At 42.4% G+C, this 16,243-nt stretch overlaps 1 protein-coding gene across 2 annotated transcripts in view; it reads left to right on the forward strand.

The window, feature by feature from the left end:
• ATG10 (autophagy related 10) overlaps positions 1-16,243 on the forward strand; it is a 224,877-nt gene that overhangs the window by 134,457 nt on the left and 74,177 nt on the right. Inside the window, exon 4 of one of the 2 annotated variants that reach the window (XM_089693233.1) lies at positions 1,331-1,375. The exons of the other annotated variant lie outside the window; for it this stretch is intronic. Within the exon in view, the coding sequence (XP_089549359.1) occupies positions 1,331-1,375 (45 nt within the window). The remainder of the gene's footprint in view (positions 1-1,330; positions 1,376-16,243) is intronic. 2 annotated transcript variants of the gene reach the window in all.

Consider the following 16,243-nt stretch of genomic DNA (forward strand, 5'->3'; position numbering starts at 1 on the left):
GATATAACGCTGAGCATGTGCACTCAACTCCTTTGGTTGACCATAGCGAGGCCTGATCTGAGCAGAACCTGTCCTGTTAAACTGCTGTGTGGTCTTGGCCACCGTGCTGAAGCTCAGTTTCAGGGTCTTGGCAATCTTCTTATAGCCTAGGCCATCTTTACGTAGAGCAACAATTCTTTTTTTCAGATCCTCAGAGAGTTCTTTGCCATGAGGTGCCATGCTGAACTTCCAGTGACCAGTATGAGAGATATATAAGAGCGAGAATGATAACACCAAATTTAACACACCTGCTCCCCTATCACACCTGAGACCTTGTAACACTAACAAGTCACATGACACTGGGGAGGGAAAATGACTAATTGGGCCCAATTTAGACATTTTCACTTAGGGTTGTACTCACTTTTGTTGCCAGAGGTTTAGACATTAATGGCTGTGTGTTGAGTTATTTTGAGGGGGCAGCAAATTTACACTGTTATACAAGCTGTACACTCACTACTTTACAAAAATGTGAGGGGTGTACTCACTTCTGTGAGATACTGTATAAGTGAAGGTCACATATTCTATAAGCCTTTCCTGAATTCTTTTATTATGCATTGAATGTTCTCTAATTGGAAAATGTTCATTTTGTGCTCATTATACAGCTATGTACATCTTGTTCCTGGTTTAGCAGAAAGCGGAAGCTAAGTGTTTACTTAGTGTAATAAATCTTCTTATGGGCCCAGGTCTATTTAATTTCAGCCCTTATGTAAAAATCTAAATGATGGTCATGAAAAGTGTAGCCCCTTCTTCTGGAGGATGCCCCCTCGGATGCCACAGTGAAGATGTAATGATGTGTTTTGGTGTTTGTGGTTTTCGGCAGTACACTGCAGTCCCCAGGCTATGAGATTTTTCTCTTGACTTTTCAAAACCTCTGGCATTTTTTTTTATGGAGACAGCCCATTGTTCTTTGTAGCGTGAGTCATATTGTTTGGCTGCCACTGCAATTGCAATGGATTTAACTGGAATGTAGAGATGTTGTCTCCTAAAGTTATTGAGAGAGTAGTGTAAACAGGAAACTCTTGAGTTTGCTGTTAGAAAATTGTGTATTTTTCTTGAACCCATAACTCTACCATATGTCCTATGGCCTTTTTTGGTGCAAGAATGTACAATTTAGGCATAAATGATGTAAACCCTAACTAAATGACTTTTAGTTTTCCAAATATTTGTGTATCATAAACCATAGCCATTTATTAAAATACTGTTTTATTTTCCTCATCCTTCATTTGATTCCAGTGCTGCAGCCTCTTTGGAGTCATTTCCTGTTTACTTCACCAATTCTTGCATTTTTCAGGAAGGCTTTCATGATGGTGACAACAGTGGATCATGCCTCCGTAATGTGAGTTAAAATGAATGATTGTAGTCTCCAACATAGGCCCATGTGACAGGGTGACAATTATTATTATACAGGATTTACAGTATATGGTGCCAACAATAATAAAGAAAAAATAGTGCAGCGCTGAAAATCTAAATGTGTATCGCTAAAGTACCAACATATGCTATGCGGTAAAAATAAATACTCATCCATATACCAGTGTTAACTAAATTGTTCTCACACAATATAACACAGTATATAGTATACCCCAAAATTCCACAGGAATCAATGTATCACATGTTAATACCTCATGCAAGATAGTAACCAAATACAAAAAAAACTTACAAATAGTGCAATTATATAAATAAGTGTGCAATCAATATCCAGATAAAAGATGCATCAAATCTCTCCAGATGAAAAATGTGTATAGAATCCCCAGGTGCAGAAAAACCTCTCCACTTTGTCTTCAGCAGTGTGTAATCCTCCACCCAAATGTACTCATCAGATGGCTAAAATACAGTGGCATGTATTAAAGCTGATGCTGTATTTCCCAAACAGTCTCCTCAGCACTCAAGACTCTGGCTGCCAATCTGGTTTCCTTGTGACATCCACAGGATGTGTTCTCTGGATTGCATGTACCTCCTCAGTACTGAGCTCTTGTAGTCACAAAGCAGCCTTGGCTGATCAGCATGGATGGGAAGGTGCTGAGGGGTTTGATCACAAAAGTTTGGGACACTGGAGGCAGAGGAGGAGAGAGCTGAGGAGGTAGATGCTCTCCAAAGATCACATTCTCTGGAGGTTGGTGTGTCACCTTTTTTGTTATAGCGGCTACTACTCAGAGCATGCACTTATGTTTTTCCCTTATATGATGCCAACAGTTTGTGCAGCACTTTACAAAGTGAGATCAGATATTACAGTTACAATGCAATTTAATAGAGAAATCAAGGAGCCCTGTTCATTAGAGCTTACAATCTAAAATAGAAGGTCAACTGATACAAAAGGTAATAAACTATGGGGAAAAAGCTGATGGAGAAAATAAAAAATGTATTTGCTAGATGGAGGCAGAATAGGCTTCCCTAAAGAGATAGGTTTACAGGGAGCTCCTAAAGGTGGATAGAGTAGGAAATAGTTGGACCGCTTGGGGTAAGTAGATCCTGAGGATGGGAGAGGCTCTGGAGGAGTCCTGGAGGTGAGCACGGTTGGAGGTGTTTGGAGGAGCAAAGAGAACAGTTTGGTTGGTATTTTAAAACAAAGGTTAGTGATGTAGCTGGATTCAGAGCTGTGGATGGCTTTGTAAGTTATAACTAGTATTTTGAAATTAATTTGTTGGGTGAGTAGCAGCCAATGCAGGGATTGGCAGAGAGGGGTAGCAGACACCGAGGGCAGCAGTTCCAGGCAAAACTGCAGATGTTCTAGGTACAGATGTTCTCTCCAGTAACTCACTGGGTTATCTGCTCCAGAGCATGATCCCCTGTACATGCTTGGTGGTCCCTCTGGCAACAACAGCCTCTGGAGAGGTGCAACAGCTCAGTTCTGGTCCTGCAACACTGTGTCATGCCAGCACTCAGCAGTGTCAGAAACAAGATGCATGTGCAGCACTACCCCACTTGAAAACCTTTTTAGAGCCTGAGCTTTCAAGGCCTTTTCCCTCTCCTTCAGCTCTCCATTCTCCTGGGACTTGTAGTCTTATACAGTTCTTACTAGATCGGGACCACCTTCTTGGGACTACATTTCTTATCAATCCTCTCTCACCCCAGCAATGAATGGGCCCCTTTTTTCTCCAGCAGCTATGGGTACAACCAGTTGCTGTCCTATGATGTGGGTGTGCTCTCACCTGGCGATCATGGCTACAGGCACACAGCCTATCATAGTGTCAGTAAATTTCTCTCTTACCTCCTCCTCTCTTCCTGCTCAGCTGCTCTGTACATTTGTGGCCAGGGAGAAGAAGATGACAGCAGCATCTGCAAGGGGTGGCTGTCATTAGCCCAGGGAATGTGCGGTTTCAGTCTCGGCAGTGTTGTGGACCAGGCCTACATACTATTTTATTGACTAGAATTTGGATGACTATTAATCTACCACTGTCGTTATGCTACAACCAAACTGTTCACCTAGTTGGATCACTGATTTGTTGAGCAGCACCTTCCCATCCCTGCTGATCATGTTAAGGAAATCGAGTGGTCTGCTCTAACCTTTATACTAATAATAACTTTGGGATAAAGTGAAACTCCAGTTTTGAGCCAGGTCTTCTCTTTTTTTCTGAACATTCTTTATTTACATAAAACATTTACAAGACATACAGGAAACAATAAGACAATTAAGTGGACGCCACTGGAAGAGACAACAAAACAGGTTCAGTCAAGATACATAAGAAATCACTTACCACATCAAAACAGCATTGTGTTATACACTGGGTCGAGAGTCATTACAGCTTGACCAGCCTGCAAAACTAAACATACAATGGCAGCATCCAAGTCATAGAAAATAAAAATCAAGAGAAGGAGAGAAAAGAATAGAGAAACAGCAGAAAGCAAAATGGGAATGGAGAAGGAACTGCAAGCCACTGAGTGCAACAAGGAATCATATTCACTGGAACAGGTAAAGAGAGACCAATAGACCCATCACAGACAAAACTTATCCGATGGGCAAAATACAATATATGGTCCCTCTGCTCGGTTGAGAAATTCCTACTCAGCTCATCCTCCCACTTTAGAAGATACAGTGAAAAAAATGAATCAGCCAGTTTGCTGATCAAATTGTAGGCTAATGAGATTGCATGGGAGCTGGGATCAGGGTTAACACAAAGATCCTCAAAAGGTGTACTAGGACCCATGTCCAACCCTCTATGAGTCAGGGAGGACAGAAAATGAACGAGTTGCTGTAACCTCCAACTGTCTAAAGGTGGAACAAACATCCGCTGTATTTCCACCAGGGATTTCATCTGTGGGCCAGCCATAAAATCTCAGAGACGGAAGCTGCCTCCAACACAGAGAGACAGGAATCTCCCATCCGACATCCCCGACGGAAAACAAGAGTTACCCAAAACCGGATATAGGTGGGATAGCGTGGTATGCACAAGTTGACCCCCCCCCGCACAATGCCTCACAACCCCTAGGGAAGTCCTCAGCAAAGGCTGGGTTTTGACGGAACATCCATGAAACATTTGTCCATCTCTACCTATTGTCTAAGACCCCCATCCCTACACCAGGTAAGGGTCCTAAGCCAGGTCTTCTTAATCAACATCAGCACCTGACCTCACAAATGCTCTTTTGGCTGAATGAGTACACATTCCCATAGATGCAAAATATGCAACCTAGATGGCTGCAGCACCGATCCCAGCTGCAGCTTTCCTCTGCTGCTTCTAAGACTGAGAACTGAGTGATCAAACACCTCAGTTCTCAGTTGTACAGTTTTGTTTTCAGCCTGCAGAAAGCTGGTGACTGTCAGTGCTCACTGGAGTGCTGGGCTGTGGAGGGGGCAGGAGCGGAAGCGACTGGTTCAGGCTCTCAGCAGATTGTTGAGAGGTTGAGCTAGGTGCAAGTCTAGCCTTCTGAGAGGATCCCGACCATTTGGTGAGGATCTTTTCAGAGCATGGAGCATGGACCGGCTCTGTGACACCAGCCGTCAGCAGGGTGTAGCTCTCTGTTGGCTGAAAATGGTTCACAGGAGTGCAGAACTAAGTTTACTCATGTGACCCACAGGAGAAGTCTAGCCAAAAAAGCTTTGGCCATGCTTCTCCTTTAATGCCCATAATTATGAAAAGGTGTGATGGCCAGGTGTCAGCAAATCTCTGGCTGCTTTAAAAAAAAACATAATATTGACTCAAAACTATCACAATTTTTCTTTAATAGCCATAAATCTACCAATAGCTGTAACAAAAAGCAATGGTGTTGCTATGTGCAAAACTGAACTTTTTTTTTGTCAGAAAGAGGTTTGCCGCATAGAAGTTTAGGTGGTAATGTTAAATTAGAAGTACAGTATAAAATAAGTCCAAATCAGTAGATGGCAAGTGGAGTTCAGGATTGAGGGCAGGAGTCTGCTCTTTTGACATCTTTACTGGACACCACCTGACAATGTTCTGTGACCTTTCTACCGGAAAGGGCCATTCCTACATGAGACACGTAGAAACGCCGTGGGAGCATGGATCTGATTTATCCAAACCATCCTACTTTGTTAACCATGTTAACTCAAATACCTGCATAAGGTTATGCTTTATCTGTATATTTCAAAGTAGTAAAAGCATAGACCTTTTACAACTTAAAATGAAATTCAGTTTAGAATGATAGGAATTGATCTACTAAAGGAAAATTTTCACTTTGCAATGAAGACCCAATCACATGCAAGAAAAAAAAAAAAAATAAAAAAAAAAAAAAATATATATATATATATATATATATATATATATAGCCAAAATTATTGGGACACTCCTCCAAATCATTGGATTCAGCTGTTCTAATCACCTCCATGGCCACAGGTGTATAAATTCAAGCACCTAGGCATGCAGACTGCTTCTACAAACTTTTGTAAAAGAATGGGTCGCTCTCAGGAGCTCAGTGAATTCAAGCATGGTACCGTGGTAGGTTGCTACCTGTGCAGTAAATCCATCTGTGACATTTCCTTGCTACTAAATATTCCACAGTCTACTGTTAGTGGTATTATAACAAAGTGGAAGCAACTGGGAACAACAGCAACTCAGCCACGAAGTGGTAGGCCATGTAAAATGACAGAGAGGGGTCAGCGCATGCTGAAGCGCACAGTGCACAGAAGTGCAATGCAAAGCATCGGATGCAGTGGTGTAAAGTACGCCGCCACTGGACTCTAAAGCAGTGGAGATGTGTTCTCTGGAGTGACCAATCACACTTCTCTGCCTGGCAGTCCAATGGACGTGTCTAGGTTTCGTGGTTGTTAGGAGAATGGTACTTGCCTAACTACATTGTGCCAAGTGTAAAGTTTGGTGAAGGGGGTATTCTGGTGTGGGTTTTTTTTTTTCAGGGGTTGGGCTTAGCCTCTTATTTCCAGTGAAGGGAACTCTTAAAGTGTCAGCATACCAAGACATTTTGGACAATTTCATGCTCCCAACTTTGTGGGAATAGTTTGGGGATGACTCCTTCCAGTTCCAACATGACTGCGCACCAGTGCACAAAACATGGTCCATAAAGACATGGATAAGTGAGTTTTGGGTGGAGAAACTTGACTGGCCTGCTCAGAGTCCTGACCTCAATCTGATAGAACACCTTTGGGATGAATTAGGGCAGAGACTGCGAGCCAGGCCTTTACGTCTGACATCAGTGCCTGACCTCACAAATGCACTTCTGGAAGAATGGTCAATTGTTCTCGTAGACACAGTCCTAAACCTTGTGGACAGCCTTCCAGAAGAGTTGAAGCTGTTATATAAGAAAAGGGTGGGCCAACTCAATCTTGAACCCTACGGACTAAGACTGAGATGCCATTAAAGTTCACGTGCGTGTAAAGACAGGCGTCCCAATACTTTTGGCAATATAGTGTATATATATATAGATAGATATATATATATATATATATAGATATATTTTTTGCCGCTTGCACCTTGTTGGATAAAGGAAGTTGGCAGGGCTTCACCTCATTCACTAAGCTAAGGGAACAGCGTATCTCCCTTTAGTAAATCAACCCATAGGTTCTTCCTCTGCTGACATTATTTTAAAGGTGCAGAGTCCAAGGTTGTAATCTTTATCCCTCCTACACTACTTGGAAATACTGACCTGTGACAAGTATTTGTATATCAGGCATTAACAGGGATGCGCGATTTGCATCGCCCGAGACCTTCCAGGCGCCGGGGAGGTGTTTTTTCTCCTCATTTAGCGCTGCTGCAGGCAAGCAACAGGTTTCCTTTTTTTTTTTTTTTGGCGCACGCACCCACTCCCCCTTCCCTCGTATGTCCTGGGCTCTGCTTGCCCATCTGCGGGCCCGGGTTCAGAATTACGGTAGTAGGGGGAAGAAATTGAGCAAAGACACGTACGCTCTCCTCCTCTTCTTGACCTGACCTGGAAGTGACATGTATGATGTCACTTCTGGGTCCCCAAAGACAGAATGGCCAATAAAGAATGTATTGCAGTGCGATGGGCACAAATTACATTCAGTGGATCACATAGGAGACATGCAAGGTCTTTTAGAGGAGAACATAATATGACCCCCCTCCCAGAACTGGACATCCGTGCTGTAGCCGTCATTCGGCTATAGACCGGTTGTCAAGTGGTTAATGGAGCAGACACCAGAGGCTGATTTGGCACCTAAGTGTTTCTGTGCAAGAAACCAAGTGTTTCATTGTGTGAGGGTAAACTGAGGGACTAACTTTCTTTTTTTCTCTCATTGGGGCCAGCGACTTATTTACTTGCTCAGCAAATACGCTGAGATCTTAGGGTTAAGAGAGCCCAACACTCCCCTTTCCTGATGAGCACCCAGTCAGTACTGGTCACACTGCAAGGTCTCTCCCCTCCCTGCTAGTCCCCGGGTGTGGTGCTGGAGACAGGCAGGGAGGTGAGCAGAAGATAAACAGTGCAATGTTAAAAACATTAAAAGTTTAGATTGCCATAAAGCCCCTTTGCTTTAGTTGGTTAGAATGTATTTTTTTTAATCAGGACAAGTAGATTGTCATGAGGGACAAGTAGATTGGGACCCTGGTTTAGTCCCTGGACAAGAAGGTTTTTTTTTAAAAATGTCCACACCCGTGTTAAACTCATTAAGTAGTGAAGGAAAAAAAAACGGATGACAACTCTGGACTTTGTACTTCCAAAAATGGCAGAATAATCAGGCCTTCTCCCTATTTTTATCCTGAAAGATTTAACCTCACTTTGTTGTTTTAGACAAAAAAAAAGCAGTCGGCACATAGATTTACAAAGAAATTTACCCAAGTTGACCTCTTCCAATCTTATAATACCCATTTTGAATTGGCATTTTCAAGCTGGTGAATAAAATGTGTTTTGTTTTCCTTGGATACAATTCAAATCATCTTCAATCCTCTGTGAACTGATTTGAAGAGAGCACTTGACTTTCTGCAAGAAGGAGTAGAATTGTGGAGCATGCGGGAGGTCATTGCAGCGCTGAGCAATCATTATGGCTGACCTTGGGATTGTCTAGCGTGTAGCTGCTTAAGAAGTAAACAAGAGCGTTACACAGCTGGTTTATTGCTCAGAACAGTGGTGAGATAAAAAAGTTACTCCATAACCTATATTATTAACATCAATAAACCTGTAATTGATAATGGAAACATTGGTCTAGTCACCTGCAATTTTCTGAATCTGATGTCTTACACTGTAGCTGTGTCTATATGTATAATATATCTGATCTCTTACCACATGACATGTAACAAGCCAGGTAATACGTTTATAAGTGAAATCATCTTAATTGCATGCTGTACCTGCTGCATTAGAGTAGTCCATGAAGTCCCTAAAGAACTAGGAAGAAGCGCAGTGAAGGGTTCCATCCAGGGCTGCTGTTAGAAACCATGGGTCCCCATACAGCCAACCTGACCCCCCCCCTCCAAAAAAAAACAGTTCACTATGCTTAAGTTATAAATTAACACAGTGAATGATTGGTACCAATCACTCATTGTGGTTATTCAGGAAAGAAAAGTGTGGTAAATGTGACATATTTACCAAAACCTTCCCCCACTCTCCATCCTGAAGGGGGAAGCGCATGGTGCATGGGGGGGGGGGGGGCAATTACTGGAACTGATTCCCTTTGTGGCTCTTTCTGCAGCAGCTGAAAGCCAGCGACAGGAGAATAAGCCAGCTTTCAGCTGCAGCAGAGAGCCATACAGGGAATCGGTTCCAGTAATTGCCCCCCTTGCTGTACCAATAACCTCCCTGCCCACATCCGATTCACCCAAATGCCTGGGCCTCCCTTCTGGCCTGGGCCCCATACAGGAGGACTGGTGGTACCCCCTTATCCACGGCCCTGGTTCTATCCCCCTCTCTCCATTGGTTGGATACAGACATGCCCGCTGTATGCAAAATCTTTCCTACGAAGGTGCAATGATGTGTGTGCTTTTGCGATTTTTCATGTGTCATTTAGGGCAGTCCATTCATTTTACTGGGCACACAAGAAAATCATATGAAAGCAGTGCATGAACCCTTCCATTAAAATTGCACAGCACTAAAATGCATGGTACTTTGTACCATACCCAAGGTGTGTTAGGTTGCCATAAAAAAATTATTGGCACTGCCAAGAGCCTGCAAAAGGGATGCACATTTTTTGCGAGTTTTCACTGGCCAAGTGTCCCCACTAAAAGACTCTATTACTGTTGTGGTGACCCCCTAACAGGGTACAGACAATATTAAAAAATATAACTCACTCTGTCCAAAAGAACAAAAACAATGTCTGGCTATAGATACACTTGATATGGGGCAGCTTTACCTCTCATGGATGGCTGTGTGTGCTGGTATTCAACTAGGGTTGAGAACTGATACCCTGCCCAGGCTTCTGGAGGAGGGTAAAATGTCAATTATCAAAGCATTTTATTTTCTTACATATCCTGGCAGCACCTTTATTATGTATAATAATTGTTTGAGTGTCTATTATCAACAGTAAGTTCAGACAGGGAACAGAATGCTTCTACAACTTGACAGTCAGCTCAGAAAATACAAGTAAATAATACAATTAGATAATATCTAAGAAGTAAGGATCAGGGCCGTGGATAAGGGGGTACCACCGGTCCTCCTGTATGGGACCCAGGCCAACAAGGGAGCCCAGGCAGCTGGATGAAGTGGATGTGGGCAGGGAGGGTGATCGGTGGGGGGGCAATTACTGGAACCAATCCCATGTATGGCTCACTGCACCAGCTGAATGCTGGCTTCTTCTCTCCCTCTCTCTGGTTTTCAGCCACTGCAGAGAGAGCCATACAGGAGATCTGTTCCAGTAATTGCCAATCACCCTCCCTGTGCACATCTGATTCACCCAGCTGTGTGGGCCCCCACAGTGCTGGCTTCCCTCCTCTCCTTTCCACCAGCAGCTACAAGCACACAATAGAATCCTTAAAGACAGAGAGTGGGGGGAAGAGCCCAGTAAATAGGTCACATTAACCAGCCCCTTCCTTTCCTGAATGAACATAATGAGTGATCGGTACCGATCACTCACTGTGTTCATTCATAACTGAAGCATAGTAAACTGTGTTTTTTTGTTTTGTTTTGTTTTGTTTTTTTGAAGGGTGCCTTGTCAGGTTGGCTGTATGGGGCCCCGTGATTTCTAACAGCAGCCTTGGTAAGAATACCCTATTTTGACAGTAAAGCTCAAAAAGGGATGGTGAAAAAGTTGCCCTTGCAGTGGTCCTCATCTGCACTACAAAAGTTAACTGCTCTTTTTGTTTAGGGGGATTGAAATAAGCACAAATACCTTATTCCTCACTCTCGCAGTCTTTCCCTGCATTGCAAAAGTCCTCCAAAGTTGCTGCACTTTGCTGCCCGATGTGTTACAGCTGTATGACATCATCACGTACAACGCAGGACCAGAGGTTCTGCATTGTACATGATGGTACTGATGTCCAATCCACATCCTGGGAGTGTTCAATAGCAAAGGTAGGCAATGAATGCTGGAAGAGCAAGGAATAAGGTAATTCACCCTATTGACCATCCTATGACCAAATGAGCACTTAAACTTTTAAATGCTTAAAGTGGTTGTAAACCCTTACATATGCCCAGTGGAGTAACTGGTCACAGGTGATACATAAAGATGACACAAATTCTCCTACATAAGTTGTACCTTTCTATCTTCAGCTATCTCTTCTCTATATTTGTTTAAAGTGCAGAATTTCCACAGGATCTCTCAGCCCTGAAAAGCAGGGGGCAGTGAGGTGAGCTCTTAGTGCTGATTGGAGGGAAGGGACACACCCTCTGCACACAGGAACAGCGCTGAGGCTGTCAATCTGCAGGAGCTCCCTCCCCTGTCACATTTTTTCTCTTGGTGTCAGGAAAACTTGTCAGAAGTGACTTGTACAGATAGCAGAGGAACAAAGCAGAAGACTTAAATGACACTTAGTGCTCTGGATTGAGACAAGTACACACTATAGAGGGATATGCTTTGTTCATATTTCATGTCTGAGATTTACAACCAACACCAATTTTAATTTTTGTATACTTTTGAGTATACTTCTACATTTGTTAATGGACATAACTATTAATTGATCATGTTTCATTATAGACTTATTTAAAAGGAAAACAGATTACTGTAATCACTGGCAGCTCATCACTTCAGTGTTCAGCAGCTTATCATGCTCTAATAAATGAAACCTACCTTTTGGTTGGTTGCTATAGGCTACAGTGTTTGTCTGCCTGTAAGATATTAGGCTCTAGATTTAGTATTTGCAAACCCTTATCAATTTCAGATTAAATTGTAAGTGCATTGATTTGACTTAAAGTGCTGTTTTTACCAGTGGCTCTCTCCCCAGGCCCGTTTTATGGGCAGCGAGTTAAATATATTGAGTGTGCCTCATGTCAGCTGCCAATTATATCTATTTCTCACCTGCAGAGTGAAATTACTGTCCTAATGATGGACTCTGAACACAGTGTCAGCAGTAGGTTCTACTTGACTATTATAGTTTACACTTGATTGCTGGCTGTGCATGGTGAAAGAGCAGTCAGTCCACGTACGATAATGATATAAGGCTGTTTATATAGCGACTTGAAGTCATCTATACTCAATGTAAGTATATAAGTCGCTCTGTAGGAAATGATTGTTAGAAGGAACTGTGTACGTGAAAAGTGATTAGACTTAATTAACTCCGGGGTGTTAGGGAACATTGTAAATTCAAATTATTGTATTAAATGTAATTCTCTGCCCTGAACTACCACCATGCACCTTGTTAGCTGGCTTTAGAGTTATAGTAGAAAACATGACTTGTTTTATTAGAATAAAGAAGTAACCTCAATTAATGGAAAGTGGCTAAATTGATTACAACTGAAATTATTCCATGGCTTTGGGTGGCCTGACCTCTTCATGAAGAATTTTGCTAAGCACTGTTAGCTTCTTGACAACATATTTCGCACCTGTACAAATTTAATAAAATATCAACCCTCTCTGTGAAAAAAAGACTAACTGCTAATGGGATCCTAATGCTATAACAGTCAAAAACTTGCAAGAATATAAACAGCAACATGTCATGGTTAGTGGTGGCAGGCATGGACATGGAGAATCTTTCAATGATCCTAACCACCTGACCTCCGGAAAGCTTTATCCCCTTCTTGACCAGGCCATTTTTTGCTATTCAGCATTACACAAATTTTGCTGGCAATTGCTCAGTCATGCAACACTGTACCCAAATGAAATTTTTATAATTTTTTCACACAAATAAGGCTTTCTTTTGGTGGTATTTGATCACCACTGGGTTTTTTATTTTTTAGTATATAATAATGAAAAAAAACACAAAAAACTATATTTTCTACTTTTTGTTACAAAACATATCCAATACAAAATCCAAAAATCTAATTTCTTCATAAATATAGGTCAAAGTGTATTCTTCTACATGTCTTTAGTAAAATAAAAATCATTATAAGTGTATATTAATGGGTTTGTGCAAAAGTTATAGGGTCTACAAGTGATGGTATATATACTGGAGTTTATGCAGCTATGCCAATATACTGGTAATGGCGGTGGTCAGCAACTTAAAGTGGGACTGTGATAGTGTGGCAGGCAATTTGGCGCTAGCTGACGCTGGTTGGGAGGTACACTGACATCAATAATGACAATAATATAGTGATCTGTGCTAATACTGTACACTTTCACTGTACTAATGACACTGGATAGAAAGAGGTTAACATTAACGGGCAATCAAATGGTTAACTGTGTGTCTAACAAGAGTAATGTGTGTGTGATATGTGCTGCTTTTAATAAGATATTTGGCTGTTCAATGGCGGGAGAAGAAACAGTGAGATCGCTGCTCTGTGTACAGAGCCCTGTGTTATTTGTAAACACAGGGCTCTGTGCTGTGATTGGACATATCTGATCAGCAGGTCTCAGCCATAGATCATTGGCCAGGACCTGATGACAAAATCCCACTGTGTATAACCACAGCGCGGGTCAGCAGGGGGCGTGTTCACCCCAAACCCCAGAAGCAGGCTTGCAACATTTATTTACATTGCTGAGCCTTCAGCTGCTGCCCCCGATTTATACTGTGACCGGGTGGCCATTGGTTAAAGCATGGTGGGCAAAGGTAACAAAGGACTTTGGGTATCTGATTTGAAATATTTGCATACTAGCCAGCTTCCCTGCTTAACGAACTAATAAAAAAAGGTCTTCCTAGGTTTATTTTAGAAGTCTACACAGCATAACCACTAGAAACTATAGAAAAAATTGCAGCTATTTCTGCTTTTTATTTTTAGTGACCTGTCAGTCCTTAGTATGTAAACAATTAAAGCACTAAACAGCTCATACACTCCCTCATCATATCACGACTCGATTACTGCAACTCCCTCCTTACTGGCCTGCCTCGCCGCTGGCTATCCCCGCTTCAGTCGATCCTGAATATGGCTGCCAGACTCATTCACCTTTCCAACCGCTCCATTTCCGCCACCCCCCTCTGGCAATCCCTCCACTGGCTTCAGATTGCGCAACGGATCAAATTCAAAATCCTAACACTGACGTACAAAGCCGTCCACCACACTGCCCCGAACTACATCACTGACCTAATATCCAAGTACCACCCAGCACGCACACTCCGCTCCTCACAAGACCTCCTTCTCTCTAGTTCCCTGGTCTCCTCCTCCCATGCCCGCCTCCAGGACTTCTCCAGGGTGTCACCCATCCTCTGGAACTCCCTGCCCCAACACATCAGATTATCACCTACTCTCCTCTCCTTTAGGTGCACCCTGAAAACCCATCTCTTCAGGGAAGCCTACCCCACCCCCTGCTAACTTGCTGACCTCCTCCACTCTTCCTACCACTCCATCCCCCACAGCTATCTCCTCCTGTGCCACCATCCCCTCCCTCCTAGATTGTAAGCTCGAAAGAGCAGGGCCCTCGATCCCCTCGTGTTTTGCATTGTATTGTTGTTGTTCTGTCACAAGTTCTGTCCCCCTTTGTAATGTACAGCGCTGAGCAAACTATTGGCACTTTATAAATACTGTATAATAATAATAATTAAAGTGTACCATGAACATTTATTATTTGCTCCTTTTTGGTCTGCTAAATATACAATTGGAAGTGTTTTGTTATAGCTTTATAATAAGTGCAAAAACAACCTCATGATCATGTCAGAAGCCTTATGAGCTGATAAGTTCCTGTACACAAGGAGGGGGGAGGGAGATATGGAGAAATTTGTATTCTTTGTAATCCATCAGAAATGAAGTGGGCAGGGCTGACACCTCGTATTTAGGAATGTGAATTCCAGGAACACTAGAAATCTCTTAATTGTCTGTGACCCTCTTCATATGGTACCAGAGTGATCCTACCATCACTCCTGGTTTGGGAACTATAATTTCAGATTTTTATTGCATCACCACCAGCTTAAAAGATATATAATTTTTTACTGGTCATAAAATGCAATGATTGTTTTAAAAATACGTTGCATTTCTTTGGCCATTCAATCACTGTAAAAAAACAGGACATAGGCTCTACTGGGTCCTAGTAATGGCATTGCTCCTTTATTTTGACTTCTTGATCAGTTCTAGGGTTGCATTCAGAAACACCACACCTCCAGCATCCCTTGAAATGTAAGAGCCAATGCAAGTATCCAAGTACTAAGGATGAACCACCCAGTGCAGTTATCTATTTGACATTCAAATATGTAAAATATGAATGGTAGCCATGAATTCAGTATTTAGTATTCAGAAGAGATATATTCTTCCTCGAGAAGATGGCAGTGTTTAGTTTGTGTGCTGTATCTATGACTATACTCTATGTCCTCTTCCTGAGTTCCTTTTTCCTAATTGCAGACAAGCAGCAGATAAACACGTATGAACTGTGCACTGTCCATTTTGTAGGGCTATATACAGAATCTCAAACAGAAAGCAGAAAAAATGGGCATTGCAGTTTTATTGTGTATTGGGCTCCGTAGCTGCAGACCGGTCAGGGTGCCAATGCTGACCTGTAGCCATAGCCAAAAGCGCCTACAACGTGAGCATCAGAACTGAACCAAAGAGCAATGGAAGAAGGCGGCCTGGCCTGATAAATCACATTTTCTTTTACATTATGTGGATGGCCAGGTGTGTGTACTTACCTGGGCAAGAGATGGCACCAGGATGCAGTATGGCAGAAAGGCAAGCAAGGGGAGGCATTGCCTTGGGCAATATTTTGCTGGGAAACCTTGGGTCCTGCAAATCATAAAGTTGCTACTTGATATATACCACCTACCTAAACATTGTTGCTGACCAAGTACACCCCTTAATGAATTAGGTTTTTCTTGATGGCAGTGGCCTCTTTCAGCAGGATAATCCGCAATGCCACACTACAAAATGGTTCAAGAATGGTTTGAGCACCATAACAACGAGTTAGAGTTGTTAACTTGGCCACCAAATTCTCTAGATCTCAATCTAATCAAGCATCTATGGGATGTACTGGAAAAACTAGTACAATGCATGGAGGCCCCACTTCACAATTTACAGGATTTAGAGGATCTGTTACTGACGAATTGGTGCCAGATACCACAGAATAACTTCAGTGGTTTAACAGAGTTCATGATTCGATGGGTCAGGGCTGTTTTGACAGCAAAAGGGGACTTACTCAATATTAGGTGGGTGGCCATGAAGTTATGGCTGACTGGTGTAAATTATGGCTGACCGGTGTAGACTTTTCCTTTAAGGATACCAGTTAAAAAAGGTTTTATTTTTTCTTGATTGTTGTCTTTAAGCACGTAAAAAGCAACCGAAGTGCCTTTCTGCTATTGCAATGTGTAAAATCAATAAATATACTGAACAAGAAACGCTTGAAAAG

The sequence above is a fragment of the Staurois parvus genome, unplaced genomic scaffold (genome assembly GCF_062004578.1).
Source record: "Staurois parvus isolate SC_StPar_1 unplaced genomic scaffold, SC_StPar_1.0 ptg000618l, whole genome shotgun sequence".
In the NCBI taxonomy this organism is placed as follows: domain Eukaryota; kingdom Metazoa; phylum Chordata; class Amphibia; order Anura; family Ranidae; genus Staurois; species Staurois parvus.